Genomic DNA, 27,757 nt, shown 5'->3' with positions numbered 1-27,757 from the left:
CAGTTCTCTGAAAAGTATCCAAAGGAAAACGGGGATCACTCCTAAAGAGTCGCCGCAATCCCTATTAGGATTTTGAAAGACCATTTAAGACTTGCCTCTTTCAAAGGGCCTTTGGGATAGATGATCTCAAGGTCCCCCCTTGATATGTAGTTTCTGTTGAATATTGGGTTTTGATTGATTTACATCCGCGATGTAAATCACGGTGGCACACGGAGCCATATGTGTGGGCATGCGAATGCTGCCCTAGCTCAGCTCCAGTGCACGTGCACATGCCGACCAGCTGATTTTTGGGCCTTCCGGGCCCAACAGAAGTCAGGAAACAGACTGTTTCCTGCCTCCAGGTGGGGTGGGGTGAGAAAGGCCTTTTTCACCTCTCCAGGCTCCAAGAAAGCCTCTGGAGCCTGGGGAGGGTGAAAAACAGCCTTCTGGGCCCACTGGAAGTTGGGAAACAGACTGTTTCCTGCCTCCGGAAGGCCTCGAGTGGGGGGAGGCTGTTTTCGCCCTCCCCAGGCTCCAAGAAAGCCTCTGGAGCCTGGGGAGAGTGAAAAACAGGCCTTCTGGGCCCACTGGAAGTTGGGAAACAGACTATTTCCTGCTTCCAGAAGGCCTCGAGTGGGGAGAGTCCATTTTCGCCCTCCCCAGACTCCAAGAAAGCTGGAGCCTGGGGAGGGTGAAAAACAGGCCTTCTGGGCCCACTGGAAGTTGGTAAACAGACTGTTTCCTGCCTCCGGAAGGCCTCAAGTGGGGGGAGGCCATTTTCACCCTCCCCAGGCTCCAAGAAAGCCTCTGTAGCCTGGGGAGGGCGAAAAACGGGTCTTCCGGGCCCACCATTAACCTTTTTGCAGTTGCGTGCCAAAAGCAAGGGGAGCGTGGGGGGTTACGTGCACATATGTGGGGGGGCAGGGGGTGGGGGGGACATTGAATTATGGGTGTGGGCACGCATGCGTACGACCCGCCCCCCCGCACTCCTCCTGCTTTTGGCACGCGACGGCAAAAAGGTTAGCCATCACTGATTTACATCATTGTTGGTTGTTACATCATATTTCAACTCTATTACTATATATTGAAGTATAAGCTGGTCAGTTATGTTGGAGCTGTCAAAAAATAATTTGGGGTTCCACCTCGAGCCGGGGTTGCGCAAGACTAAATAAAAATGAAATCCAGACAGCTGTGAAAAACAAGAAATATTTATGCCTAAAAGCAAACAATTTACCTTTAAACGGCAGCTGCAGAGAAATGGGGTACAGCAGCAGAGTTTTATAGGGGAGCTTGTCCTGGTGTGGAAGTGTCTATGTGCTGATTCTAGAGTGACACTTGAAGGGGGGGGTGTTTGCCTGTGTAGATATGTGTGTAGGCATGTCTACAGTGTTTATTCTTGTGAACATGCAGTTCCACTGGGAGACCTAATATAATTAACTCTGTGTTTACAGACCTTATCCTTTGATATGTGGATTAGGTCTGGGTAATTTATTTGAGGGGGAGGTTTAAAGAAGTTGGCTGGTTCCTGGTTCCTATTTGTACCCTATAACTATCATTAAGTGTTGTACTTTATGATTCTTGACGAACGTATCTTTTCTTTTTATGTACACTGAGAGCTTATGCACCAAGACAAATTCCTTGTGTATCCAAATCACACTTGGCCAATAAAAAATTCTGTTCTATTCTATTCTATTCTATTTTACTTGATTAATTTAGTCTCAGCTTGACTGTCAGTTATCTAGCGGAGACGCTGATTCTCAGTCCGTTGTAGATTCTGTTAATGTTTTAAGGGAAGATAGAAACAGTATATAAAGAATAAAATATAGCTTGATATAAAACTTCTCACAGAACGGAAAGGAATAGGAATAGAATTCTGAAGCAATTAAAAACAGTTCAGATCATCCTTTGCCATGTGATTTCCTTTTTACTCACTTTGAAAATAGTAATTTGGTGGCAACTTTTCTGGTTAGTGTCTTGTTCCTTAGCAAAGCTGGCTGAGGAACTCTGGGAGTTGAAATCCACAAGCCTTAAAGTTGCCAAGGTTGGAGACCCCTGCCTTAGTGAACCTCCTTATGGCTAAACTGATTTGTCGGTTTCTGTCTTGTCTCCTTCGATTAGGTCTATGTTGCCAGATGTGGTGGATGACTTCAACCTCCAGCACCCGGATTGCAGAGGCCATGAAGCTATCTTCTTCTCTTTCTACGTCTTCTTCACCAAGTTTGCTTCTGGAGTGTCTCTGGGGATCTCCACGCTCAGTTTAGAGTAAGGTTTCACTATCACCCCTTTGGCTAATAGAATTCAGAATCCCGGCTCTTTTGGGAACCAGGAATTGCAACCCTTTAGAAATCTTTTGAAAAAGAAATCTCTCCTACTCATAGGTCTGGTTATCAGCGATTTGCAGATGACACCAAAGTTGCTGGTAAATTGGAGGAGGACTCCAAGAAATAGGGACAGGTTCTGAGAAGAGTATAGGTCCATGAGGGCGAACCTATGGCATGCATTCCACAGGTGGCACGCATAGCCATATCAGTGGGCACGTGAGCTCAGCCCTGGCGTGCATGTGTGCACTGGCCAGCTGATTTTCGGGCCTTCTGGGCCCACCGAATGTAGGTAAACAGGCTGTTTCTGGCCTCCGGAGGGCCTGGGGGGCTGGGGAAGGCCCATTTTTTGTTCTCCCTGGGCTCCTGGAAAGGCTCTGGAGCCTGGGGAGAGCAAAAAAATGGGCCTTCCGGTCCTACCGGAAGTTGGCAAATAGGCCATTTCTGGCCTTCGGAGGCCCTCTGTGGGGATGGGGAAGGCCATTTTCACCTTCCCCAGGCTCCTAGAAAGGCTTTGGAGCCTGGGGAGGGCGAAAAACAGGCCCACCGTGCCATTGCGTGCCAAATGTGGGGGGTCGCGCGAGAGGGGATTGTGTGTGCATGCAGGGGGGCGTGCATAGAATTATGGGTGTGGGCACGTGCATGACCCCCCCGCACTCCTCCCGCTTTTGGCACCTGATGGCAAAAAGGTTAGCCATCACTGATATAGGTAGTCCTCGACTTACAACAGTTTGCTTAGTGACCATTGCATTACAGTGCAGTGTCTGGGGATCATGTAAAACACCTTTTGCAATGTTCTGACAAGCAAATTGTCAGATGGGGAAACCAAATTCACTTAACAGCTGTGTTACTAATTCAACAACGGCAATGATTCACTTAGCAAATATGGCAAGAAAAGTCGTAAAATGGGGCAAAACGCACTTAACAAATTTCTCACTTAGCAACATATATTTTGGGCTTGCCCACCAAGCCACACCCACAGAACCGGTAGTAAAAAATTTTGAAACCCACCACTCCTCCGGTCCCTTTATTCAACTTCCCCTGTTTCATTCATTGCAGCTTTGCAGGATACAAGACTCGAGGCTGCTCCCAGCCGGAGGAGGTGAACCTGACTTTGAAAATGCTCGTCTCTGCAGCCCCGGTGGCATTGATCATCCTTGGCCTGCTCCTTTTTAAGCTCTACCCCATCGATGAGGACAGGCGGAAAAAAAACAAGAAAGCTCTGCAGGATTTAAGGTGAGAGGTCAACCACAGGCAACCAGAGAGGAAGGGAAGGAGGGATCTCCTCAGGATGGGCACCTGGCGAAGAGGGAAGCTGGGCTGAGATTTGCTTTTCATGGACAGGCAGCTGGGATGATCCACAGGGAAGCAAAAGGACATCCCTTGTGTCATCATGCAAACACGAAGAAACATTGTGGGATGATTAGGAGCCCAGTGGTTGAATTGCAGTGTTGCAGGAAAACTCTACCCGCAACCTGAAGTTCGATCCTGACCCGGGCTTAAGGTCGATTCAGCTTTCCATCATTCTGAGGTCGATTAAAATGAGGACCCAGATTGTTGGGGGCAATATGTTGACCAGTGGTGGGTTTCAAAAAATTTTACTACCCGTTCTGTAGGTGTAGCTTGGTGGGCGTGGCATGTCTTGGTGGGCGTGGCAGGGGAAGGATACTGTAAAATCTCTATTCCGACCCGACTCCAGAGGAAGGTAATTGCAAAATCCCCATTTCCTCCCGATCAGCTGGGACTTGGGAGGCAGAGAATAGATGGGAGCGGAGCCAGTCAGAATTTTTATTACCGGTCCTCTGAACTACTCAAAATTTCCGCTACTGGTTCTCCAGAACTGGTCAGAACCTGCTGAAACCCACCTCTGATGCTGACTCTGTAAACTGGAGGTCTTCAAACTCGGCAGGTTTAAACCAGAGGTCTTCAAACTTGTGGACTTCATCTCCCAGAATTCTCCAGCCAGCTATGCTGGAGTTGGGTGAGTGAAACCCAGTAGATTCTGACAGGTTCTGGAGAACCGGTAGCGGAAATTTTGAGTAGTTTGGAGAACCAGCAAATACCACCTCTGGCTGGCCCCAGAGTGGGTGGGAATAGAGATTTTGCAATATCTTTCCCCTGCCACGCACACCAAGCCAAGCCACGCCACAGAACCGGTAGGGAAAAATTTTGAATTTCACCCCCGGATGGATGGACAGAAAGACAATCAAGAATTCCTTTGGATTTCTGCAGCTGTGGGACATAAGTAACACCAATCCTTTCTTTACCCCAAATAAGTAAACAAAAATGGTCACATTTAACATATACATGAAAGAACCGGTTCTCTTTGTTCGGGAGCTGGGCCCTCCCGCCCCACCCATGTTATTCTTACCTTTTATTTGGTCCCACCTCCAATCTATTCACTGCCTCCCGAGTCCCAGTTGATGGCTAGAAAGAAAAAAAACTATTTAAACTCTTGCCGTGGGGCTTCAAAGGGCTGCCCTACAGCTGATCAGTGTTAAAAGGCAGTGTGGTGGTAGACCGGAACTCTCCAAGAACAAATGGGTAGACCGGTATAGCTCTGCAAGCAGTTAAAAGCCTGGTAGACCAGTACCTCTGCTAAATCCTAAAGAATTGTCACATGACCATCGAACCACGCCCACAGAACCGGTAGTAAAAAAATTTAGAACCCACCCCTGCCTCTTATGGATAGCATTTGAAATCCTGAACCCCAGGACCTCTGTTCGAGAGCATCCTTGTTACTTAATTGCTAAAACTTAAAATAGAGCTGATGCTTCTGGCTCTGAGACAAGTGACTATCTCATTTCTCTGATGCAGCACTTTTGCACCAGAAAAGTGAGCAGACAGTAGGACACTAAATATAAAATGCTGAGTGTTCATGAACCTTAATTTTTGCAAATAGAAGTCTTGCAAGGCTTCCTGATGGTTAGGCCCAAGCCCAGAGATGACATAGTGAAATCCAATCGAGTCCAGTCCTTTATTTACTTGCACCTAATAGACAGAATCTTGTCAAACTAAAGCTATGATTTTTTAAAAAAATGATTAGATACATCTTGAGAGATTCTTAAGTGTGGCTACCGTGATCCTCTTCCCCCATTTTCAGCTTGAGACTGTGCAGTCTCTTGATGTGGGTCTCTCTCTGGGAAAGTTCTGTGTTGCCCAAACCCCCGCCCCCCACTTCTCCTACAGGTGCATGTTCCATCACACTTATGGCCTTTTGTTGTTGTTAGTCACCAAGTTGTGTCCAACCCATTGCGACCCCATGGACAATGTTCCTCCAGGCCTTCCTGTCCTCTACCATCCTCTGGAGTCCATTTAAGCTTCAGTGACTCCATCCAGCCACCTCCTTCTCTGTCGTCTCCTTCTTTTGCCCTCAATCTTTCCCAGCATTAGGCTCTTCTCCAGTGAGTTCTTCCTTCTCATTAGGTGGGCCAAAGTATTTGAGTTTCCTCTTCAGGATCTGGCCTTCTAAAGAGCAGTCAGGGTTGATCTCCTCTAGGACTGACCGGTTTTATACTAGACTTCTCATATGTTTCAGATTTGTCCAGTTGTCATTAGATTGTGAGCACCTGGCTTTTTAGAAGACTAGGAAGCGTTCGTATATTGTTCTATCTTGTGCAGAGATGGGTCATAATTGAATGATTTTGGGCCACCTACCTGATCCTATAGTTTAAGCTTACCCTTCCTTAGGTAGCCATTCTTTATACTAGGCCTGGCACAAAAGCAATCCCCAGCTTTGGTTTGGTCTGATATTACATACGATCTTCCTTCTCTCCCTTCCAAACTGACCTGGATCAGGTGTTGCATCATAGACTAAGCCATTTAATTCATTTAATCATCTTTTGTAGAGTAAATTTTGGCTGGGTCAAAATCAAGGGGACCACACCCATGGCCTAAGGTAGGGGTGTCAAACTCAATTTCATTGAGGGACACATCAAGGTTGTGTTGGACCTCGGGGGGGCAGGGGAGGCATGGTCAGCTCAATGTCACTCATGGCCCAAGAGCTCTGCCAGCGAAAACGGGCTCCCCGAGCTCCGTTTTGGGCTGCGACGGCCTCCTGCAACCCTCGGCCAGCAAAAACGGAGCTCGTGGCCAGGGGTGGGTTCTATTTACCTTTACTACCAGTTCGCAATGGGACCACGCGTGTGCGCTCTTCTGTGCATGCGCAGAAACATTTTGATGACATCAGGGTCAGTGGGCGGAGCCTCCCGCTGGTTTTACTACCAGTTCTATAGAACCGGTGTGAACCGGGGGCAACCCACTACTGCTCGCGGCCCTCCCAAGCTCCATTTTCACTGGCAGAGGCACTATGGGCAGGTCCTTTGCTGTTTCTAGGGCTGCCCCGCAGGCCAGATCTAAGCACCCCGCAGGCCGGATCTGGCCCCCCCAGGCCTTGAGTTTGACACCCCTGGCCTAAGGCAACTGGTGAACCCAGTCCCCGAATCTCTGCTAGAGATAATTGCTCCGACCAAGATGTTGTGCTTATTAACTTTTCTATATTTTGACTCTTCCAGGGATGAAGAGAGCAACAGTAGCACCGAGACAGATTCTACAGAATTAGCCAGTATCGTTTGACCTTACCTTGTCTTGGTTTACCCCCCCTCTGGGATCCTCTAAAACATGGGGCCACCATGACATCTTACTGTGAAAAACTTGCTTCCATGGGAGAGCACTTGTGAAGCCTTAAAGACTGCTCTGGAAATCAAATATGGATCGACGTTGTGCCTTAAGTAGGATCCATGGATCACCGATTGTCAAACATACTTTGCCTTTTGGTACTCCAATAAGATACCTCTAACTAGAACAGAGGTCTTCAAACTTGGCAGCTTTAAGACTTGTGGACTTCAACTCCCAGCTATGCTGGCTGGAGAATTCTGGGAATTGAAGTCCACAAGTCTTAAAGCTGCCAAGTTTGAAGACCCCGAACTAGAACAAGCATCATCTCAGTGCGTCTTTTACCAGAATTGGTTTGGAAAAAAAAACTCTGTTGTGTTGTGATATCTTTTAAACATATGCTATTTATCACTAATCCAGCCACTGAATGGTGCAAATCTGTGAAGTACTGTAAGTGTATTTTGGTATGTTTTTTCCTATTCAATATTGCATTATATATTATATTATCATGGGCCCAGATGGTGCTTTTTTTTTGGTGTATATTACACCGGTGGCTTGACCTTGTCAAAATATGACCTAGTACTGTTTTTTTTTTCTGTAAATAAGATGCAACTAATGAACCATCCTGTGATGTTCCCGTTTATATATAAGTATAAATATATAAATATATAAATATATATTTGTATATATCAAGAAGAAGCTAATTAAAGTAACTTAATGCTGTACATATAAAAATGTCATGTTTTCCTATTTGTATATTGTGTACAGAAAGAAATCTGTAGATTTGTTAATAATTTACATTAAAATGGAAAAATGTCACTAGCATGGCTGTTTTTCTTTAATATTTCTTTAAAATGTAAGTGAAGTATAACAAACAAGATAATGCATCATTAATAAAAAAAAACTACATTCATTACCCTGGTTAAGATAAACTAAACCGAAAGAAAGAAGCAAAAGAGCTTAGGAAAAATAGTTTTTTATAAAAATAAGATACATGTGATAGGACTATAAACTTACTGTATTTTTCGGAGTATAAGACACACTTTTTCCCCCCTAAAAGAGGGTGAAAATTTGGGTGTGTCTTATACACCGAATGTAGCCCCACCTACCCACTGGCCTTTACCCTTTGGCCTTTGCCTCCCAGCAATTTACCTCCTTGCAGCAAACGGCCCATTTCTGCTTCAGCACAGCCTGATTAGCACAAGCAGTCGCCGCTACTGATTCACCCGAACCGGATAGAACCAATTAAATACCACCACTGATTGGAAGGGACCTTGGAGGTCTTGTAGTCCAACCCCCTGCTCAAGCAGGAAACCCTATATGTCATACCCAAAACAAGTCGGGGCAGAGACAGAGAGATACAGAGAGAGGTGGGGAGAGAGAGACATAGAGAGATACAGAGAGAGAGGGAGAGAGACAGGGAGGGAGGGAGGGAGGGAGGAGAGAGAGAGAGATGTCAAAAGGATTTTGTGATTCCCGGTGTTTTTTAACAACTGGTTCTCTGCCCTAATGACCGGCTGGATAGGCGTGGCTAGGGAGGGGTCATGTGACTGGTGGAAGTGAGTGACATCGAGTTGGCCACACCCAACAAGGTTTTGTGGCTCCCGGTGTTTTCTGTGGGAAACGGGTCCAAATGGCTCTTTGAGTGCTTAAGGTTGCAGACCCCTGCATTAAGCCAAGCATACTCAATTCCTGCAACCGTTCTTCATACGTTTTAGTCTCCAGTCCCCTAATCTTATTTGTCGTTCTTCTTTGGATGGCATCAGGAAAGAGAGAGAAAGCTTTCCAATGGCTGGGTGTTTCTACTGTGGAAGGGAGCTGGCAGCAGTGACAATATATCAGTTGTGTCCTGATGACAAGGAAGCTGTGGAGGACTTTTGTGCCAGGTGTGCAAAACAATCTGTCAGGGAATGTTTCAGTCTCCAAACAAAATGTTCTGAGTTGTCTGGATGGGGTCCAGCATTGTAATGGATTTTTGAAAACAAAAGTCATTTCGGTCTAGTGGTTTAAGGCACCAGTCTAGAGCGCAGGAGAGTGTGGCTTCGCGCAGAGATGTGTCACGCGCAGTCCATGGCCACCCCAGCTCTGCGAAGGGGGAAAATGTCATCAAACGTCACGTGACGGGAACGTGACACCGTGAGTTTGACACCCGTGGTCAGAGGTGGGCTGCTGGGAGTTCGTAGGGGTTCGGGAGAACCTGTAGCTAAGATTCTGTGCAGTTCGGAGAACCCCTAAATCCCACTCCTGGCTGGCCCCTCCCACCTCACCCCTCCCAGGAGTCTCCACGTGGCCCATTTTGGATGCAGGTATGTGCAGGGCGTGTGGGGAGGCTCAGGGAGGGCGAAAAAACGGCCTACCGGAAGTTTGGGAAGGCCGGAAATGGGCCCGTTTCCAGCCTCCAGAAGGCCTCCAGAGCCTGGGGAGCCTATTTTCACCCTCCCGGAGGCTCAAGGAAAGCCTCTGGAGCCCGGGGAGGGCAAACCCCCTCCCTCTGTGGTGCAGGAGGCCAACTAAGCCACGCCCACCATGGCCATGCCCACCCAGCAACCAGGTAGAGAACCCCTTGCTAAAATTTTTGAAGCCCCCCTGCCCGTAGCATATACTAAATAAGTCATTTTAGCAACTCCAGAAAGATTTCTTAAAAACTGTGTAAGAGGTCAAACAAACAGCAAAACAATTTAAGACAGACAGCTCTATCTTCTCTCAGTTTTGCATATATTCTGATAAGGTCGCAGTTATCTGAAACTAATCAGGAAAAAGTTATGGGATCATAAGAGGTAACTCCGGGAGGAAATCGACTCAACATACAGCAGCGATGAAAAGGGCAAATTCCATATTGGAGTCATTTGTTAATGGACCAAAAATAATATTGCAATGTTGACTCTAGGGTACAGTTCTGATTGCCACGTTGGAAAAGATATAATAGAGCTGGGGAAAGTGCAAAAGACACAACCACAATGACCAGAGGCCTGGAATGCCTTCCATCTTTGGAGAACAGAAAATACCTGTATCATTTTAGGTTAGTTTTGTTTTCAAAAAATCAAACTGAAGGAGAATGTGATTAAGGTGTGGATCAGGGTGTCCAAACTTGGCAATTTTAAGACTTGTGGACGTCAAAACTGTGCAGCAGCAGCCAAAAAAGCCAATGCAATCCTAAATTGCATTAACAGAAGGATACAATCAAGATCAAGTGAGGTACTAATACCACTCTATAAAGCCCTAGTAAGACCACACCTAGAGTACTGCATCCAGTTTTGGTCACCACACTATAAAAAGGATGTTGAGACTCTAGAAAAAGTGCAGAGGAGAGCAACCAGGATGATTAGGAGACTGGAGACTAAAACATAGGATGAACGGTTGCAGGAACTGGGCACGGCTAGTCTAGTGAAGAGAAGGACCAGGGGAGACATGATAGCAGACTTCCAATATTTGAGAGGCTGCCACAGAGACGGGGGGGGGGGTCAAGCTATTTTCCAAAGCACCTGAAGGCCAGACAAGGAATAACGAATGGAAACTGACCCAGGAGAGATTCAATCTAGAAATGAGGAGGAACTTTCTGACAGTGAGAACAATCAACCCATGGAACAGAAATTGCCTTCGGAAGTTGTGGGAGCTTCATCACTTGAGACATTCAAGAAAAGAATGTCAAGGGAAGGCTATCAGCGCCTTCTGCCGCCGATAGCTTCCCACTGACCAGTACGCTCCCACAGAGAGGGACTCCTCAGGGTGCCGTCAGCCAGGCAATGTCGGGTGGCGACCCCCAGGGGGAGGGCCTTCTCTGTGGCAGCTCCTGCCCTCTGGAACTATTTGCTCCCAGAGATACAAAGGATATCGGATCTCCGGGCCTTTCGCCATGCCCTAAAAACTTTTCTTTTCCATCAAGCAGGGCTGGTGTGAAACCCCCCCTCCTTTTATAGTTTTTTAGCTTTTTAAATTGTCAATGGGTTTTAGTTTGAATGTTTTAAATTTGGGCCAAAGTCATGTAATTCTTTTAAAAATTTTAAATTTTGTATTGGTATGTGTTTTAGTTCTGGCTGTGCACTGCCCTGAGTCCACTAGGAGAAGGGCGGGATACAAATTGAATAAAATATAAATATAAATATATTAGACTGCCATTTGTCAGAAATGGTGTAGGATCTCCTGCTTGACTGGGGGGGTGTTAGACTAGATGACCTATAACCGTGATGGCGAACCTATGGCACGGGTGCCACAGGTGGCACGCGGAGCCATATCTGTGGGCACGCGAGCGTTGCCTTAGCTTAGCTCCAGCACGCATGCACGCACCGGCCAGCTGATTTTCAGCCCTTCCGGGCCCACCGGAAGTCAGGAAACGGGATGTTTCCGGCATATGGAGGGCCTCCGGGGGGGGTGGGAAGGCAGTTTTCACCCTCCCCAGGCTCCTAGAAAGCCTCTGGAGCCTGGGGAGGGCAAAAAACAAGTCTTCCGGGCCCACCGTGCCATCGCATGCCAAAAACAGGGGGAGCACAGGGGGTTACACGTGCATGTGCTGGGCACATTGAATTATGGGCGTGGGCATGCACGTACACAAACCCTCCGCACTCCTTTTGGCACACTACGGCAAAAACGTTAGCCATCACTGACCTATAAGGTCCCTTCCAACTCTGTTAATCTGTTAAACTCCTAGAATTCCCCAGCCAGGATGGATCACCCTAAATGTCACTGAGTTCAGTAGCCTTTTCAAACAATGTGTGATTTGGAGCACAGGCACCATATTTCTTTTCTTTTTTTTTTTTTTAAAGCACAAATCTTACATAATAGTACCTAACATTAATTTATCTGTGAGTTCACATGAATGAGAACAGAAGATTCAGGCCATTTCAATTTTTTAAAAAATTAATATTGGGATTCCTTGGCTGCTGTTTTAAGTGATGCTGCCGTGCGGCTGACCAAGGTGTTCAGAGTTTGTTCTCTTGATCTTTCCGTAAAGCCTCTCATTTTGGCTCAAAGTGAATCTCTTGCTTTCCAGACGGTGAAAAGGGACTCTGAAGTCAAGAGTTCTCCCTTTCTTTGCAACAACTTGAGCATCGTTCTGGCACCCATTCAGCGCGCTCTGCGAGCCAAAAGTTCAAGAACGAGACATGAGCCTTAACAGAGCACCGTTCTCAGAAGTGGATGGGAAGATTGCACAGAGAATGACTCATGCACGGCATGTCAACGGAAGAGAGCCAGGGAGCCAGGAGGAGGTGGGGAGTTAAAAATAACAAAAGGGATTATCCCTCGGATAGAAATGCTTTTTTTTTTTCTAGCCTCCCAACAAAACAGTCTGAAAAGCAGTTGGGGATCTGGAGCCAAAGGCAGGCAAGTGAAAAAATGTGAATCAAGAAGTGAAGTTAAGAGCCTGGTGGCACAGCAGACTAATAGCCTGTTATTATCATTCAGCTGTCTGCAATTACTGCTAGTTCGAATCTCCCCAGGCTCAAGGTTGACTCAGCCTTCCATCCTTTCTAAGGTAGGTAAATTGAGGACCCAGTTTGTGGGGGCAATAAGCTGACTTTGTATGAATATACAAAAGTATGAAGGCTATTGCTTAACGCATTGTAAGCCGCCCTGAGTCTCCGGAGGAGGGCGGCATATAAATCAAATTAATAAAAAAAAAAAGTACATCTGGATCGTAAAAGTGACGGAGATGGCAAAATTGGCTGTTTTAATTGAAGAGAAGAATTTGTCTAGTTTTGTTTCCATATGGAAGCCATTTCTGGACTTGAACCCCCCAAAAACATGAAACTTGGATTTTAGGTTTTGACAACTAGAATGTTGTTATAGAAATGGCTTGTAACTCTTAGAAATGTAACACAAAAAGTTGAAATTATACCTTTTTTTTTTGCACTCTATGGCACTGAAAAATGTCAGAAGTCACAACTTTTTTTCTTCTTCTTCCTTCTTTTTATCGACCGCTTTTTTTCCCTCCTTTAACTTTCTTAAATTTTGTTTCGATTTGCATTTGAACCTTTATTATACCTTTAACAAGTTCTTTTTAAAAAGAAGTGAAGTAAATTTCCTTCAGCTCAGACAACACCAGATGCCAATTGCAGCCTGACACATAGAGCCATCCAGGGTCGTTCGGTGGTTCTCGTTTTGTAAAAAGTACACGAATTATGGGTCTCGTCATCCATTGGGCGAAAAGCTGACTGACATCCCAGATGCGTATGGCCTGATCCTTTGGCTCAACAAAAGCTCCTTCCTCGTAAAAAAAAGGAGGGGGAAAAAAACCGGTCTGCAGAAGTGAGGGAGCTGCTAAGGAAAAGGGGCTTCTGGCGTGGGAAAAGAATCGAGGGGGCTATCTTGCCATTTGGATGAATGGTTGGGTGGAAATAAGGAGACAAAGGCAGCCCAGATAATGCTTTCTTGAATAGGCCAAGCAAAGCAGGCAGCTTCCAAATTAATGCCTGTGTGTGAAAAAAATGGGGGGGGAGGGAGGCATGGTTCTCCCCCATCCCCATGGAAGGAAAGAAACAACCGGTCCATTCAAGCACGAGTAAATTATATCCTCTGGAGAAGAAATGGGGAATGGGGTCAGGAAGTGGAGTGAATGCATAGCAGTGATGTTGGATCCACAGCTGGCCATGTGGATGGTTCTCGCCATGCTTGGGGGCAGAGATAGCTACAGACGGTCCACACACTTGGCTTATTTTAAACACTTATTTCAGCCTGTCCCATATTGGGATTCTTCTCTTCACGTGTGGGACCTCAGCTCCCAGAATTGTCAGGAATTGGTGGGATGCTTGCTTGGGGAATCCTGGGTATTGAGGTCTATCAAATCACAAGGATGTTAGGAAGGGAAAACATTTGATCGTCACTGAAGTTCAATGTTTAGGCAAAATATTTTCGCCTCAGTAGTAGATGTAGGGATGTGGTGGCTCAGTGGCTAAGACGCTGAGCTTGTCGATCGAAAGGTCGGCAGTTCAGCGGTTCGAATCCCTAGTGCCGTGTTAACAGGGTGAGCTCCCGTTACTTGTCCCAGCTTCTGCCAACCTAACACAAAAATTAAAGATGTACAATTCAATTCTAATAGAAAATATTTTTGCACTTTAACCTAATGTAAGGTTTGTACCATATCTCAAACTACAGTTTTTCTATATTTTCATATTTCAGTTTTATGAAATATTTGATCTTCAGTATTGGTCTTAATTATTACAGTTTATTATTCTAGTTATCAATAAATTACTGAGCTAACCAGGTATTTTTAAAGTTTATGACTTTTAGTTCTTTCCTTAAAAAGTGATATAAAAGTAACATATATTCTATATTCTATAACTTTAAGATTAGGGAAATATTGAAAACTTGCAATTTCCATCTTATTTCATATCCTAGGTTTAGAATAGAATAGGATTTTTATTGGCCAAGTGTGATTGGACACTCAAGGAATTTGTCTTGGTGCATATGCTCTCAGTCTAATAAAAGAAAAAATACGTTCGTCAAGAATCATAAGAATCATAAGAATTATAACACTTAATGATAGTCATGGGGTACAAATAAGCAATCAAATAATTACAAATAAAGGGTTTATTTACTTTAATCTTAATAAACATTTTATTTTTTATATGCCTTTCTATTCTTTGGGCTTATATGCTTTTTAAAATCATGATTTTTCTTTAAGGATAAAAACAATTTGCATAGATTTGCATCAATCCATCTTTTTAGCTGATTTCAGTGTATCCTGTGGGATTCTGCTCTTTGTAGACCAGATAAATGTATGCCTATCACAGGAGCTTATTGTGTAAAGATAAGGACTTTTTTCATTCATTTTATTTATACAACATAAATAAAAATAGGTGCTGAACTCAACTCATCCGTTTTCTATGTCTACCCAGTATAATGAATCAGAAACTAACCCAACGTGCTATTATCTTATATTTCACTTAGTCAAAATGGGAGCAAACAAGCCAGGATGAATACTAACTAAGTTTAGCATGTTAATATAGCCACTAGCTGCAAAATTGGCAGTGCTGCTTTCTGATGTCAGACATTTAAATTAATATTTCATTTATATTGTTAGCTTTCACGTATATTGTAACTAAAACTGCCAAAATCTTCAGCTTGCAAGGCCAATGGCATATATTGTATATGGTAAGCAAGAATCATCTTATACGTATGTATCTATATTTCAGCAGAATGAGAAATAGAGGTCTGCTGTTAAAATAATTGTTTCAGGATGCAGCTAAAATAAGCAGCCAATTTTTCTGATGCAATGCAAATCAGTCCACCCTTCCCTTCTCAAATAGCGGAGACGCAGCATCCTTGCCAACTACAGTAAGAAATATTTAGCAGCTAAGCAAGGTATTTTTTTTCCCCCATTCTTGTATATTGATCCATATATTAGCTGTTGAAACATGGAAAGAGAATCCAAGATGCCAAAGGAATTCAAATAAATGTAATATCTGGAGCTTGGAATTATTTTTGTTCAAGAAACCTTAACATATGCTACAGATTATGAAATGAAAAACATTTTCAACTGATGATAAAGTTAGGAGGGTTTCCTTTTATAGGAGAAGAGGAAGAGGAAGAAGAGAAATAATGTACATGCAAAGCTGGACTGCCATTGTCATAAGCCAAGAGTCAGGAATCTGTGATCCTTAAATGCTACTATAACCAACGACAAATTTTGCATCATTGATTCTGAAGGCTATGACTTCAGGAGCTTTGAGAAATATATCAAAAGCCCCAAGTTCCTCATACACCATGTTTCTCAAACTTGACAACTTTAAAATAGGTGGACTTCAGCTCCCAGAATTCTCTAGCTTGCCATGCTGGCTGGGGAATTCTGGGATTTCAAATCCATGCATCTTAAAGTTGACAAAGTTGACAAGCACTACTGTGGACCGTGCTGATATTTATTTATTTATTTTATTTTATTGGTTCGATTTATATGCCGCCCTTCTCCGGAGACTCAAGGCGGCTTACAACGCGTTAAGCAATAGCCTTCATACTTTTGTATATACCTTCTTAGTAGGGCTTTCGGGGGCCCCCAAGCGGTGTTCTTTTTTATACAAAGTCAGTTTATTGCCCCCACAATCCGGGTCCTCATTTTACCTACCTCGAAAGGATGGAAGGCTGAGTCAACCTTGAGCCTGGTGAGATTTGAACTTGCAGTAATTGCAGGCAGCTGGTGCTACTTAGCAGCACTTTAGTGCTGCTGCGCCACCAAGGTGCAGGGGATTACAAGGGATATGGGATTACAGAAGCTATTCAGGTATTCCCTGATTTGCAACATTTCATTTGGCGACCATTCGAAGTTAAAACGGCACATGTGGCTCCAGACTGCAGTTTGCTGACCAGGGGTGGGTTCTACTTACTTTTACTACCGGTTTGAAACGGGATTGCTCGCGCACGTGCCTTGCTTCTGCGCATGCGCAGATCGCTTCTGATGACGTCCGGGTCAGCGGGCAGAGCCTCCTGCTGGTTTTACTACCGGTTCTATAGAACCGGTCCGAACCAGGGGGGGCAACCCACCACTGTTGCTGATCCCTGACCTACACTGACAGGCCAGGGAAATCCCTGAGCAATTCCATCTGAAGACTCCTGGTTTCAGCCTAACCTCCCTGCTTTTATCCTCATGAACATTTTTGCAGAATCCGAAAGAACTGCACACTGTTCTGAGATCTTAACTGAAGAGCATGTGAAACAGCATCTGAAAATTATTTTTAGAGGGAAGCATTCCCATCTTGGCTCCTGCCCATATGCTAATACATTCCACTGAAGAAGAGAAATGCAATATTTTCCCTTGAAGTCATCTAATTACGAGACACGACAGAAATTAGTGTTGCATAACAGGTTACGCTTTTTATTCTGGTTTGACTTCTATTCCTTCTTTAGGCATAATTTTAACCAGTCCATCTGTAGGCTGGCCTGCAGCTGGATTATTTCCAGGACTGGGCGAAGCGCGCCACCTCCTGGTCTATATGGAAAATGACATGCGTTTAAAAACTCCGTTGTCAGCTACTTTATATTAAAATCCCCAATTTCGAGATCTTTGGCATATTATGAACTATGAAGGTACGACATTGTATCTTAACTCTGCAGTATCATTACAATATTTGTTTCAGAGAAGATACAATTCGTATTTTCTTTTTTTTCAATTTTATATGACCGCAATAAAAATTTAACAAAATAACCCTTCACAAATGAATCAGAAGAAACGTTCTCTACGCACTGTATGCAAATCTGCATATCGAATCTTTGGATTCACTCCTTATGTCATTCATAATCTGTCTGTCACTGTCACACAGGTAAGCCGCCAGAATATAAATTTATAGCAAATTGTACTCCTTACTGGCAGCACTGATGATGCTACACAGAGGTGGGCTTCAAAAATTTTAGCAAGGGGTTCTCTGCCCAGTTGCTGGGTGGGCGTGGCCATGGTGGGCGTGGCCTAATTCGGCCTCCTGCACCATGGAGGGGGGGCATTTTTGCCCTCCCTGGGCTCTGGAGGCTTTCCTGAGCTTCCGGTAGGCTGTTTTTCGCCCTCCCCGAGCCTCCGTGTGCGCCCTGCACTTACCTACATCCAAAATGGGCCGCGTGGGGACTCCTGGGAGGGGCGTGGCATGGTGGGCGGGGCCAGCCAAGAGTGGGATTTGGGGGTTCTCCGAACTGCACAGAATTTTAGAGAGGTTCTCCCGAACCCCTGCGAACCCCCAGCAGCCCACCCCTGATGTTACATAATTTGGGTAATGAAATGTCGGCAAGAAAACAAGGAACCTCAGTGAGCACCAAGGACTCCTCATTCTAACCCTGAGCTACTAATATTCTCCTTTATTAGAGAATGCTCAAGATCATCTGCATAAAAGAAATGGAAATAACTAAATACGTGTCAACATACTGTATCCCATAGAGCAGGGGTATCAAACTCACGGCGTCACGGCGGCATCCCGTGACACATCAGGACTTTCCCCCCCTTCACTAAACCCAGCCTGGGCATGGCCAGCACATGACGCATCCAGCCCGCAGGCCGTGTGTTTGACAGCCCTGCTGTAGAGCCTAGATTGGCCAGGGTATTTTAAAGATGCCTGCCCACACTTGATAAATCAATAGGTAGTCCTCGACCGATGACCCACAATTGAGCCCAAAATTTCCGTTGCTAAGTGAGTTTTGATCACATGACCATGGGGATGCTGCAACAGTCCTAAGTGTGAAAAATGATCGTAAGTCAACTCAAGTCAACTCAACTTATGACCACAACGGAGCCCAAAATTTATGTTGCTAAGTGAGACAGTTGTTAAGTGAAACTTCCCTTTTATGACCTTTCTTGCCACAGTTATTAAGTGAATCATTACAGTTGTTGAGTTAGCAACATGGTTGTTAAATGAAAGCTGGCTTCCCCATTGATTTTGTGTGTCAGAAGGTTGCAAAAGGGGATCCCATGAATCCAGGGGACACTGCAACCGTCATAAATATGAACCAGTTGCCAAATGTCCGAATTTTGATCAGGTGACCCTGGGGATGCTGCAACGGTGGTGTGAAAAACAGTTAAGCGTTGTTTTTTTTCAGTGCCATTGTAACTTCAAATGGTCACTCAGTGAACTGCTGTAAATTGAGGATTACCTATATCAGGGGTCTGCAACCTTAAACACTCAAAGAGCCATTTGGACCTCTTTCCCACAGAAAACACCGGGAGCCACAAAAACCTTCCCGTGCCTGACTATTTCTTGAGCGGCCACAAAACTAGCATATGTAGTTGAATTAAACATTCTGTTTTCTTCTGAAACTTTTCTTTTCTTGGATTTATCCATGGTTGGCCTACCGGGGGTTGAAAAGCTCAATAAATTGTGTGCTGGCAGGTGTCTCACATTGGCAGTTGTGACACATATTTTGAGTGACAGGGAGCCACAGCAGAGAGATGAAAGAGCCACATGCGGCTCCAGAGCCACAGATTGCTGACCCCTAATTTATATTGTCATTGTCACTCTTATATAGAATGAGCCTCATGGAGGCTGCCACAAGCTTCCTGAAGGAAGAGCAATATGAAATGTGGCCCACAGTCCTTGCTACTCGCCTGATTATTTTTTTATTGTGTTTATTTTATTTTTTATCTATTTAGTTTGTCAAACATGTACGAGATAACAGAAATAAGTATAAACATGATTATGAATACAGGAAATGGGTACGAATAAATGGGGACAGTAGGACAGGGACAGAAGGCACGCTGGTGCGCTTATGCACAGCCCTTACAGACCTCTTAGGAATGGGGTGAGGTCGATAGAAGACAGTTTAAAGTTAAAGTTATGAGGGTTTGAGGATGTAACCACAGAGTCAGGTAGTGCATTCCAGGCATTGACCACTCTGTTGCTGAAGTCATATTTTCTGCAATCGAGTTTGGAGCGGTTTACCTTGAGTATGTATCTATTGTGTGCTCGTGTATTATTGAGGTTGAAGCTGAAGAAGTCATTGACAGGTAGGACGTTGTAGCAGATAATTTTATGAGTTACACTTAGGTCAGACCATAGGCAGAGTAGTTCTAGGTTGTCCAAGGCCAAAATTTCAAGCCTGGTGGCATAAGGTATTTTGTTGCGAGCAGAGGAGTGGAGGACTCTTCTCGTGAAATACCTCTGGACTCCATCAATTGTATTAATGTCCGATATACAGTGTGGATTCCAGGAAGACGAGCTGTATTCGAGAATTGGTCTAGCAAAGATTTTGTATGCACTAGTTTGCAGAACAATGTTACCGAGAAGACGCTTCACAAGATTAGGTTTACAACCCTAATGCCTTTTTGGCATTTCTCTTCCACATAATATTCTCTTCCACATAATAGAAGGCTGAAGTTTAGAGACCCTCTCTACTCATCCACAGCTCGGACATAACAGTGGGGCAGAAAATAACAGTATTAGAAAGAAATGCATCCAAATACTGAAAAAAAAAATCCTAAAAATAAGATTTGAAAGGAAACTTCAGATTTTTTTTTTATCAGATAGAATTCCAGAATATATAAATGAAAACTATACTTTACTAAGATACTGTATACAATATGTTGACAGAAGCAAGAACAAACTTGGCAGTAGTCTGCAAAAGAGATTAAAATTGGAGTGTATACAACAATGGCAAAATTGATGGAATATATCCATAATAGATTAACCATATTCCAGCAGGCATAGTTCCTTTATACACAGCACATTACACAGTGCAGGGGAAATTTAGAACCTGGCAGATGTTTGGAGAACTTAAATAGAAACCATCAACAATCTTTGACATTCTATAATATAAGGCCCGGTGTTTGGGAACACACATGGAAGGGAAGGGGAGAATGTGTTATTAGAAAACATTTCATATTCAATAACATTTTTAAATCTTATTTTCTTTCTTTTGCATTGCACTATATCAACAATAAAAACATTTCTTTTTCAAAAAAAGGAGGATGTTAATTAACTCTATTAATCTTTTAACTCAGGGAATTATTGACCAACACATTAAAGTATTGGGTAAGTATTATAAAACGTTTCAAAATACTATATGTTAATTTTATTAATGCATTTACATAAGGGAAGGAATCCTGCACCCCTCCTAAGTGTAAAAACAATTATATCAACTGTAAGAATCACTGTGTCAGCGCTGATGTAGCATAAATACTTTATACTTTATTTATTTGGCCAAGTGTGGTTAGATACACAAGGAATTTGTCTCTGGTACAGAAGCACTTAGTGTACTTGCAAAACAACAGAATATAATTATAATAATAACAGTACTAAACTGTACAGCCAATAAAAGGAGAAGTAAAAATAATAAAAGGGATAAATAATAATCCTGCAGCCACGCCTATGGGTACATACACGTTAGACAAAGAACAGGTAGTCCTTGACTTACAACCATAATTGAGCCCAAAATTTCTATTGTTAAGTTAGACATTTGTTGAGTGAATTTTGCTCCATTTTACGATCTTTCATGCCTCAGTTGTTAAGTGAATCACTGCAGTTGATAAGATAGTAACCTGGTTGTTAAGTGAATCCGGCTTCCCATTGACTTTGCTTATGAGAAGGTCACAAAAGGAGATCATGTGATCTTCAGACACAACAACGGTCATAAGCATGAATCAGTTGCCAAGCTTCTCAATTTTGATCATGGGTGCACTGGAAAGGTTGTAATTGTGAAAAATGGTCATAAGTCACTTTTTTCAGTGCCGTTGTAACTTTGAACTTACAACACTAAATGAACTGTTGTAAGTTGAGGACTATCTGTAGTTGTTGCATTTCATCAGCTTCAAGTGTTAGGTGTTCAGTGGAGTGATGGCACAAACTGTCCTTGTGTCTAGCTGTCTTGGCGTACAATACTCTATAGCGCCATCCTGAGGGAAGCAGCTGAAACAGGTTGTACCCAGGATGAGAGGGGTCTGAACCGGGGTGAAATCCAGCAGGTTCTGACAGGTTCTGGAGAACCGGTAGCAGAAATTTTGAGTAGTTCAGAGAACCAGCAAATACCACCTCTGGCTGGCCCCTGAGTGGGGTGGGAATGGAGATTTTGCAATATCTTTCCCCTTGGATTAGGGAGGGAATAGGGATTTTGCAGTATCCTTCCCCTGCCACGCCCACCAAGCCACGCCCACCAAACCACAACCACAGAACTGGTAGTAAAAAAATATGGATTTCACCACTGGTCTGCAGATATTTTCTCAGCCCTCCTTCTGACCCACGCAAGATACAGGTCCTCAATGGAAGGGAGGCGGTTTGCAATTATTCTTTCTGCAGTCCTAACTATTCCTTGGAGTCTGTACCTGTCCTGTACCACCGTGACAGCTATAGATGTGCAAATACAGAGAATCCTACTCACTACTTATCTCCAATAGCTGTTCTTGAACTGACTCTGATTTAAAACACATTATTACTCTTGAGGGCAATAGTTTTTCAAGGAAGAAAAGCAAAGAGGTGGTGGGCTGGTCAGCTAAATGCAGAAAAGGAAATACATATTTTTCAGACTATAAGACCTAAATTTTGAAGAGAAAAACAACAAAAAAAAAGTTTTGGGCCTCCCTTTTTTCAGCCCTTTTCCAGACTTTTTTCAGCCTGTTTCTGGGGCTTTTTTTGGCCCATTTTTGAGGGGTTTTTTTGCGGTCCATTTTTCGGCCTGTTTTTGAGGCTTTTTCCGGCCCATTTTCCAGGCCTTTTTTGACCCACTTTTGAGGCTTTTTGGGGCTGTTTTTGAGGCTTTTTTGGCCTGTTTTTGAGGCTTTTTGGGGCTGTTTTTGAGGCTTTTTTGACCCGTTTTTGAGGCTTTTTGGGGCTGTTTTTGAGGCTTTTTTGGCCCATTTTGAGGTTTTTTTCAGCCCATTTTCCAAGCTTTTTTTCTGACCCATTTTTGAGGCTTTTTTGGCCTGTTTTTGAGGCTTTTTCCGGCCCATTTTCCAGGCTTTTTTGACCCGTTTTTGAGGCTTTGGGGGGCTGTTTTTGAGGCTTTTTTGGCCTGTTTTTGAGGCTTTTTCCAGCCCATTTTCCAGGCTTTTTTGACCCGTTTTTGAGGCTTTTTGGGGCTGTTTCGGAGGCTTTTTTGGCCTATTTTGAGGTTTTTTTCAGCCCATTTTCCAGGCTTTTTTTGACCCATTTTTGGGGCTGTTTTTGAGGCTTTTTTGGCCTGTTTTTGAGGCTTTTTCCGTCCCATTTTCCAGGCTTTTTTTGACCCATTTTTGAGGCTTTTTTGGCCTGTTTTTGAGGCTTTTTCCGGCCCATTTTCCAGGTTTTTTTGACCCGTTTTTGAGGCTTTTTGGGGCTGTTTTCAAGGCTTTTTTGGCCTGTTTTTGAGGCTTTTTCCGGCCCATTTTAGAGGCTATTTTCAGCCCATTTTTTCTGCAAAAAGCCTCAAAAATGGGCCAAAAAAGCCCCCAAAACAGGCCATAAAAAGCCTCGAAAACAGACAAAAAATAGCCTCGAAAATGGGCCAAAAAAAAGCCTAAAAAAGGCCCCAAAACAGGGTCTGCGGAGGCCAAAAAATGGCTGGCAGGTAGGGGGGGTTTCGGCAATATTCAGTCTATAAGACGCAGACATTTTCGCCCCCTTTTGGGAGACAAAAAAGTACGTCTTATAGTCCAAAAAAATATGGTACTTTGCATTCTTTTGAGCAACCAGGTGCTTGAGAAATTACTTAAAAATGGATGGAAGGAGTTTGTTTCTATTCACCTACCCATTTCCGGGATAATGTAAGTACAGGCATCTTTCGTGAAAGATGCATTGGACTTACTCAGTTCTTATTCAGTGCGATAAAGATGCCTGGGACATATTCCGTTCTCAGATTCTCCCACACTTGTTCTCATAAGGAAAGCACATTCTCCAAATTATATAGTCCACTGCTATAAATAGGACAGTGATTGTTTTTCCCAACGTTGCCTACAGAATATCCATTCAAGGATATTCAAGAATTAGAAGGGTGACCAGATGTAAATATCCAGCATTACTTGAGTCCTGCTCAAAACGATGCCTATAAGCCTTTTTTTCTCCCACCTCCAGCTAAAGCTGTGAGTGACAGCAGAAAACCTTTTGTTTTAAATTCGAAGTCGCTAAAAATTACTGTGAATTATAATTCCTACAGCGGAAGCATAGATGGTTAAAAGGTGATGGAGTTGGCGGAGATGGCAAAATTGACTGTTCTAAATAAAGAGAAGAATTCGTCTAGTTTTGTTTCCATTTTGGAAACCACTTCTGGATTTTGTGCTTGAAGCTAAAAAAAAAATGGAACTAATTTTAGGGTTTGAGGATTAGAATGACTTTCTTGTTACAGAAATGGCTTGTAACATTTAGAAGTGCAAAGGAAAAGTTTGTGGCTGTAACTCTCTTTGCATTGTACTGCATTCAAAAGGTTGGAAAACATTACTTTTTCATCCTTTTTCATTTCTTTCTGCACTTTTCTCTTTAACTTTCTTAATTTTTGTTTTTATTTGCATTTTATCCTATAATAAACTTTAATAAAATATATAAAAAAATAAAGAAACCTACCATAAATTTCATCGAGTTAGCTTCGTAGGAATGTATCTGTAGATTTAAATGCACCCAACTCCTTAATCTGTCAACATTATTATTCAGATGTCAATATTTTAAGAATAAAATTATTTAGCTTTCATCCAAAGTTAAGTATTAAACAAAGGGGAAAAAATACTGCAACTCACATTAAAGTATTAATTGTATGACAATAGTTTCAATGTTAAGCCAATTACTTAATATTAAAATATCCATTGTATTGTTACTCTATACAGATAGTCCTTGACTTACAACAGTTCGTTTAGTGACCATTTAAAGTTACACCGGCACTGAAAAAAGTGACTTATGACCGTTTTCCACAGTAACAACATTTCCAGCATCCCCATGATCATATGATCGAAATTCAGATGCTTGGCAACTGGTTCATACTTATGACCATTGCTGTGTCCCAAAGTCACATGATCACCTTTTACCAAGCCAAGTCAATGAGGAAGCCAAGATCACTTCATAACCATGTTACTAACTTAAGAACTGCAGTGATTCACTTAACAACTGTGGCAAGAAAGGTTGTAAAATGGGGCAAAATTCACTTAACAAATGCCTCACTTAAGAACAGAAATTTGGGGCTCAATTATGATTGTAATGGATGGAAACTGATCAAGGACAGATTCGACCTAGAAGTAAGGATAAATTTTCTGACAGTGAGAACAATCGACCCGTGGAACAGAAGTTGCCTTCAGAAGTTGTGCGAGCTTCATCGCTGGAAGCTTTCAAGAAGAGACTGGACTGCCATCTGTCAGAAATGGTGTAGGATCTGCTTGGACAGCGGGTTGGACTAGATGACCTATAAGATCCCTTCCAGCTCTGTTAATCTGAATCTATCTAAGACTACCAATAAATAAATAAATGTAACTAATAAAGGTGTAAGACCACACCTAGAATACTGTATCCAGTTTTGGTCACCACACTATAAAAAAGATGTTGAGACTCTAGAAAAAGTGCAGAGGAGAGCAACCAGGATGATTAGGGGACTGGAGGCTAAAACGTATGAAGAACGTCTGCAGGAACTGGGCATGGCTAGTCTAGTGAAGAGAAGGACCAGGGGAGACATGATAGCCATCTTCCAATATCTGAGGGGCTTTCACAGAGAGGAGGGGGGGCCAACCTATTCTCCAAATCACCTGAAGGCCAGACAAGGAATAATGGATGGAAACTGACCAAGGAGAGATTCAATCTACAAATAAGGAGAATATTTCTGACGGTGAGAACAATCAACCGTTGGAACAGACATTGCCTTCGGAAGTTGTGGGAGCTTCATCACTTGAAGCTTTCAAGAAGAGACTGGACTTCCATCTGTCAAAAATGGTGTAGGTAGGGTAGTGGTAAAATCCAAATTTTTTTACTACGGGTTCTGTGGCCGTGACTTGGTGGGCGTGGCAGGGGAAGGATACTACAAAATCTCCATTCCCACCCCAATCTGGGGCCAGCCAGAGGTGATATTTGGTGGTTCTCCAAACTACTCAAAATTTCCACTACTGGTTCTCCAGAACCTGTCAGAACCTGCTGGATTTCACCCTTGAGGTAGGGTCTCCTGCTTGAGCAGGAGGTTGGACTAGATGACCTACAATGTCCCTTCCAACTCTTATTCTATTCTAAACAAACAAACAAATGCAGGATAAATCAGTTTGCTTGTCCATTTAAAAAGAGCCTTGGTGGCGCAGCAGACTAAAGTGCTGTTAAGTAACACCAGCTGCCTGCAATTACTGCAAGTTCAAATCTCACCAGGCTCAAGGTTGACTCAGCCTTCCATCCTTTCGAGGTAGGTAAAATGAGGACCCGGTTTGTGGGGGCAATAAGCTGACTTTGTATTAAAAAAAATAACACCGCTTAGGGGAGCCCTGAAAGCCCTACTAAGCAGGTATATACAAAAGTATGAAGGCTATTGCTTAACGCATTGTAAGCCGCCCTGAGTCTCCGGAGAAGGGCGGCATATAAATCGAACCAATAAATAAATAAATAAATTTGTTTGCAGCTGTATTTTGGGATTGCGAGGAGGGTGGGGGAGAACTGTTTTTATGCACTTCTAAATCCGTTCCATCCAGTCCTGAATTTTTTTTCCACCCCTTCCACGGATAGACTGGCTTTAAATGTCTCCACATTCCTCACGTGTGTGTACGAGTCTCCCATCTCCTGCACCAAGTTGTCCCCAGTTTCCTCCAGCCAGCAACCATCCTTCCCCCCCCACGCCTCCTCCTCCTCCTATTTCTGAAGCCTTTGAACAGAGCAGACGTCTCTGCTGACAAATTTCAGAGCTGCGGGCCAGCTACGCCCGCTCGCTTCCACTTTCCACATGCCAATGATTGTCGATTTTACCATCTATGGTCAAAAACACCGAGACGAGCAGGAAGCCGGGTTAAAAAAAAAGAACAGCCCGCCGCCTCCTTCCTCTTGGCGGGTTGTGAGTCCCACAAATATCCCCCCAACCGTTTAAGCCTCCTTTGCAAAGCCTGGGAGCTGCTTTTTGGCTCTTTTCTCAGTTTTTTGTTTAAAGATGCTTGCCTGGCAGGCGGATGAATGAGGAAGGGGAGGGCAAGGGAGAGCCCAGCTGAAGGTGGGGGCGGGGGAGACCCAGGATGGAGATGGCGTAGGTCGAATGGCAGTGGTCACCAACCGGTGGTCCTTGGACCACTGGTGGTCCATGAGAAAATTTTAGTGGTCCACAAAAAAACAATTCGCATTTTTTATATTGCACTAAATACTATTTATCTTTTTTTAAAAAAATTCATATTGGTGGCCCGTGGGATTTAAAATGATGAATTTAGTGGTTCCTGAGGTCCGAAAGGTTGGTGACCCCTGGAATAAGGCTCCATCTGGGCTTTTGGAAACTGGATTGGGGAATGAAGGTGCTTTTTTTTCCAAGCGGCAACTGGACTTCCTTGTTTTTCTTTGAAGGCGTTTCGCTTCTCATCCAAGAAGCTTCTTCAGCTCTGACTGGATGGTGGGGAATGGAAGGATTGATATTCCTTGCTGCAGACAGAACTGGTCATTTGCATCCTTTCAGAGCAGTGGTTCTCAACCTTCCTAATGCCGGGACCCTTTAATACAGTTCCTCATGTTGTGGTGACCCCCAACCATAAAATTATTCCTTATAATTATAATTTATAATTATAATTATTTATAATTATAATTCCTTATAATTATTAGACCATTGAAAATATGTGTTTTCCAATGGTCTTAGGCAACCCCTGGGAAAGGGTCGTTCGACCCCCAAAGGGATCGTGACCCACAGGTTGAGAACCACTGTTTTAGAGGGTCGTTGAAGCCCTTGGAGGTTTATGTGTCCTCAGGGTCACCTGAGTAATGCAAATGGCTCTTGTAGTCTGCAATGTTTTTTCCCCTTCTATTCTGTTCTATTCTATTCTATATTCTATTCTCTCTATTCTATTCTATTCTATTCTCTCTCTATATTCTATTCTATTCTCTATCTCTATTCTATTTCTCTCTCTATTCTATTCTCTCTCTCTATATATTCTATTCTATATTCTATATTCTATTCTCTATCTCTATTCTGTGAAATTCCTGTAATTACGACAGGCAGAAGTTCAACCGGTGAATGAAGTCTGTAGCTCCCGTGCGCCTGTATTTCAACCCCATCTTCACTGCAAAGCGTTAAGAACTCCTATAACTAAGACAGGCAGAAATTCTACCGGTGTGTGCGTGAAGTTGCTGCCCCATTTCTACTTCTGCCTGCAACCGGAAATCTTGCTCGGCGTGCAAACCTCCCCCCGGCCCCCCCACCCCCACCCGTCAACTTTCCCGCCTTTGTGCTTTCCCCATGCCCCCCCCATTCCCGCGGAGCCGTAGCTGTCCATCTTGCCCAAAGCCCGCCCCGCCAGGGAAGCCACGCCCCTTCCTCCTCCTCCCCGCCCTTCTTTC

At 43.7% G+C, this 27,757-nt stretch overlaps 1 protein-coding gene across 1 annotated transcript in view; it reads left to right on the top strand.

Moving 5' to 3' along the window:
• MFSD2A (MFSD2 lysolipid transporter A, lysophospholipid) overlaps positions 1-7,022 on the top strand; it is a 52,484-nt gene extending 45,462 nt beyond the window's left edge. Inside the window, exons 12-14 of the mRNA XM_034413434.3 lie at positions 2,098-2,241; positions 3,357-3,533; positions 6,812-7,022. Coding sequence (XP_034269325.1) covers positions 2,098-2,241; positions 3,357-3,533; positions 6,812-6,872 — 382 coding nt within the window. The 3' untranslated portion in view covers positions 6,873-7,022. The remainder of the gene's footprint in view (positions 1-2,097; positions 2,242-3,356; positions 3,534-6,811) is intronic.
• Positions 7,023-27,757: the final 20,735 nt, after the last annotated feature.

The sequence above is a fragment of the Pantherophis guttatus genome, chromosome 10, assembly GCF_059756535.1.
Source record: "Pantherophis guttatus breed Tessera chromosome 10, ASM5975653v1, whole genome shotgun sequence".
NCBI lineage: Eukaryota > Metazoa > Chordata > Lepidosauria > Squamata > Colubridae > Pantherophis > Pantherophis guttatus.
Note: the sequence above shows the minus strand (reverse complement) of the source record. Positions and strands in the feature narration are given on the sequence as shown.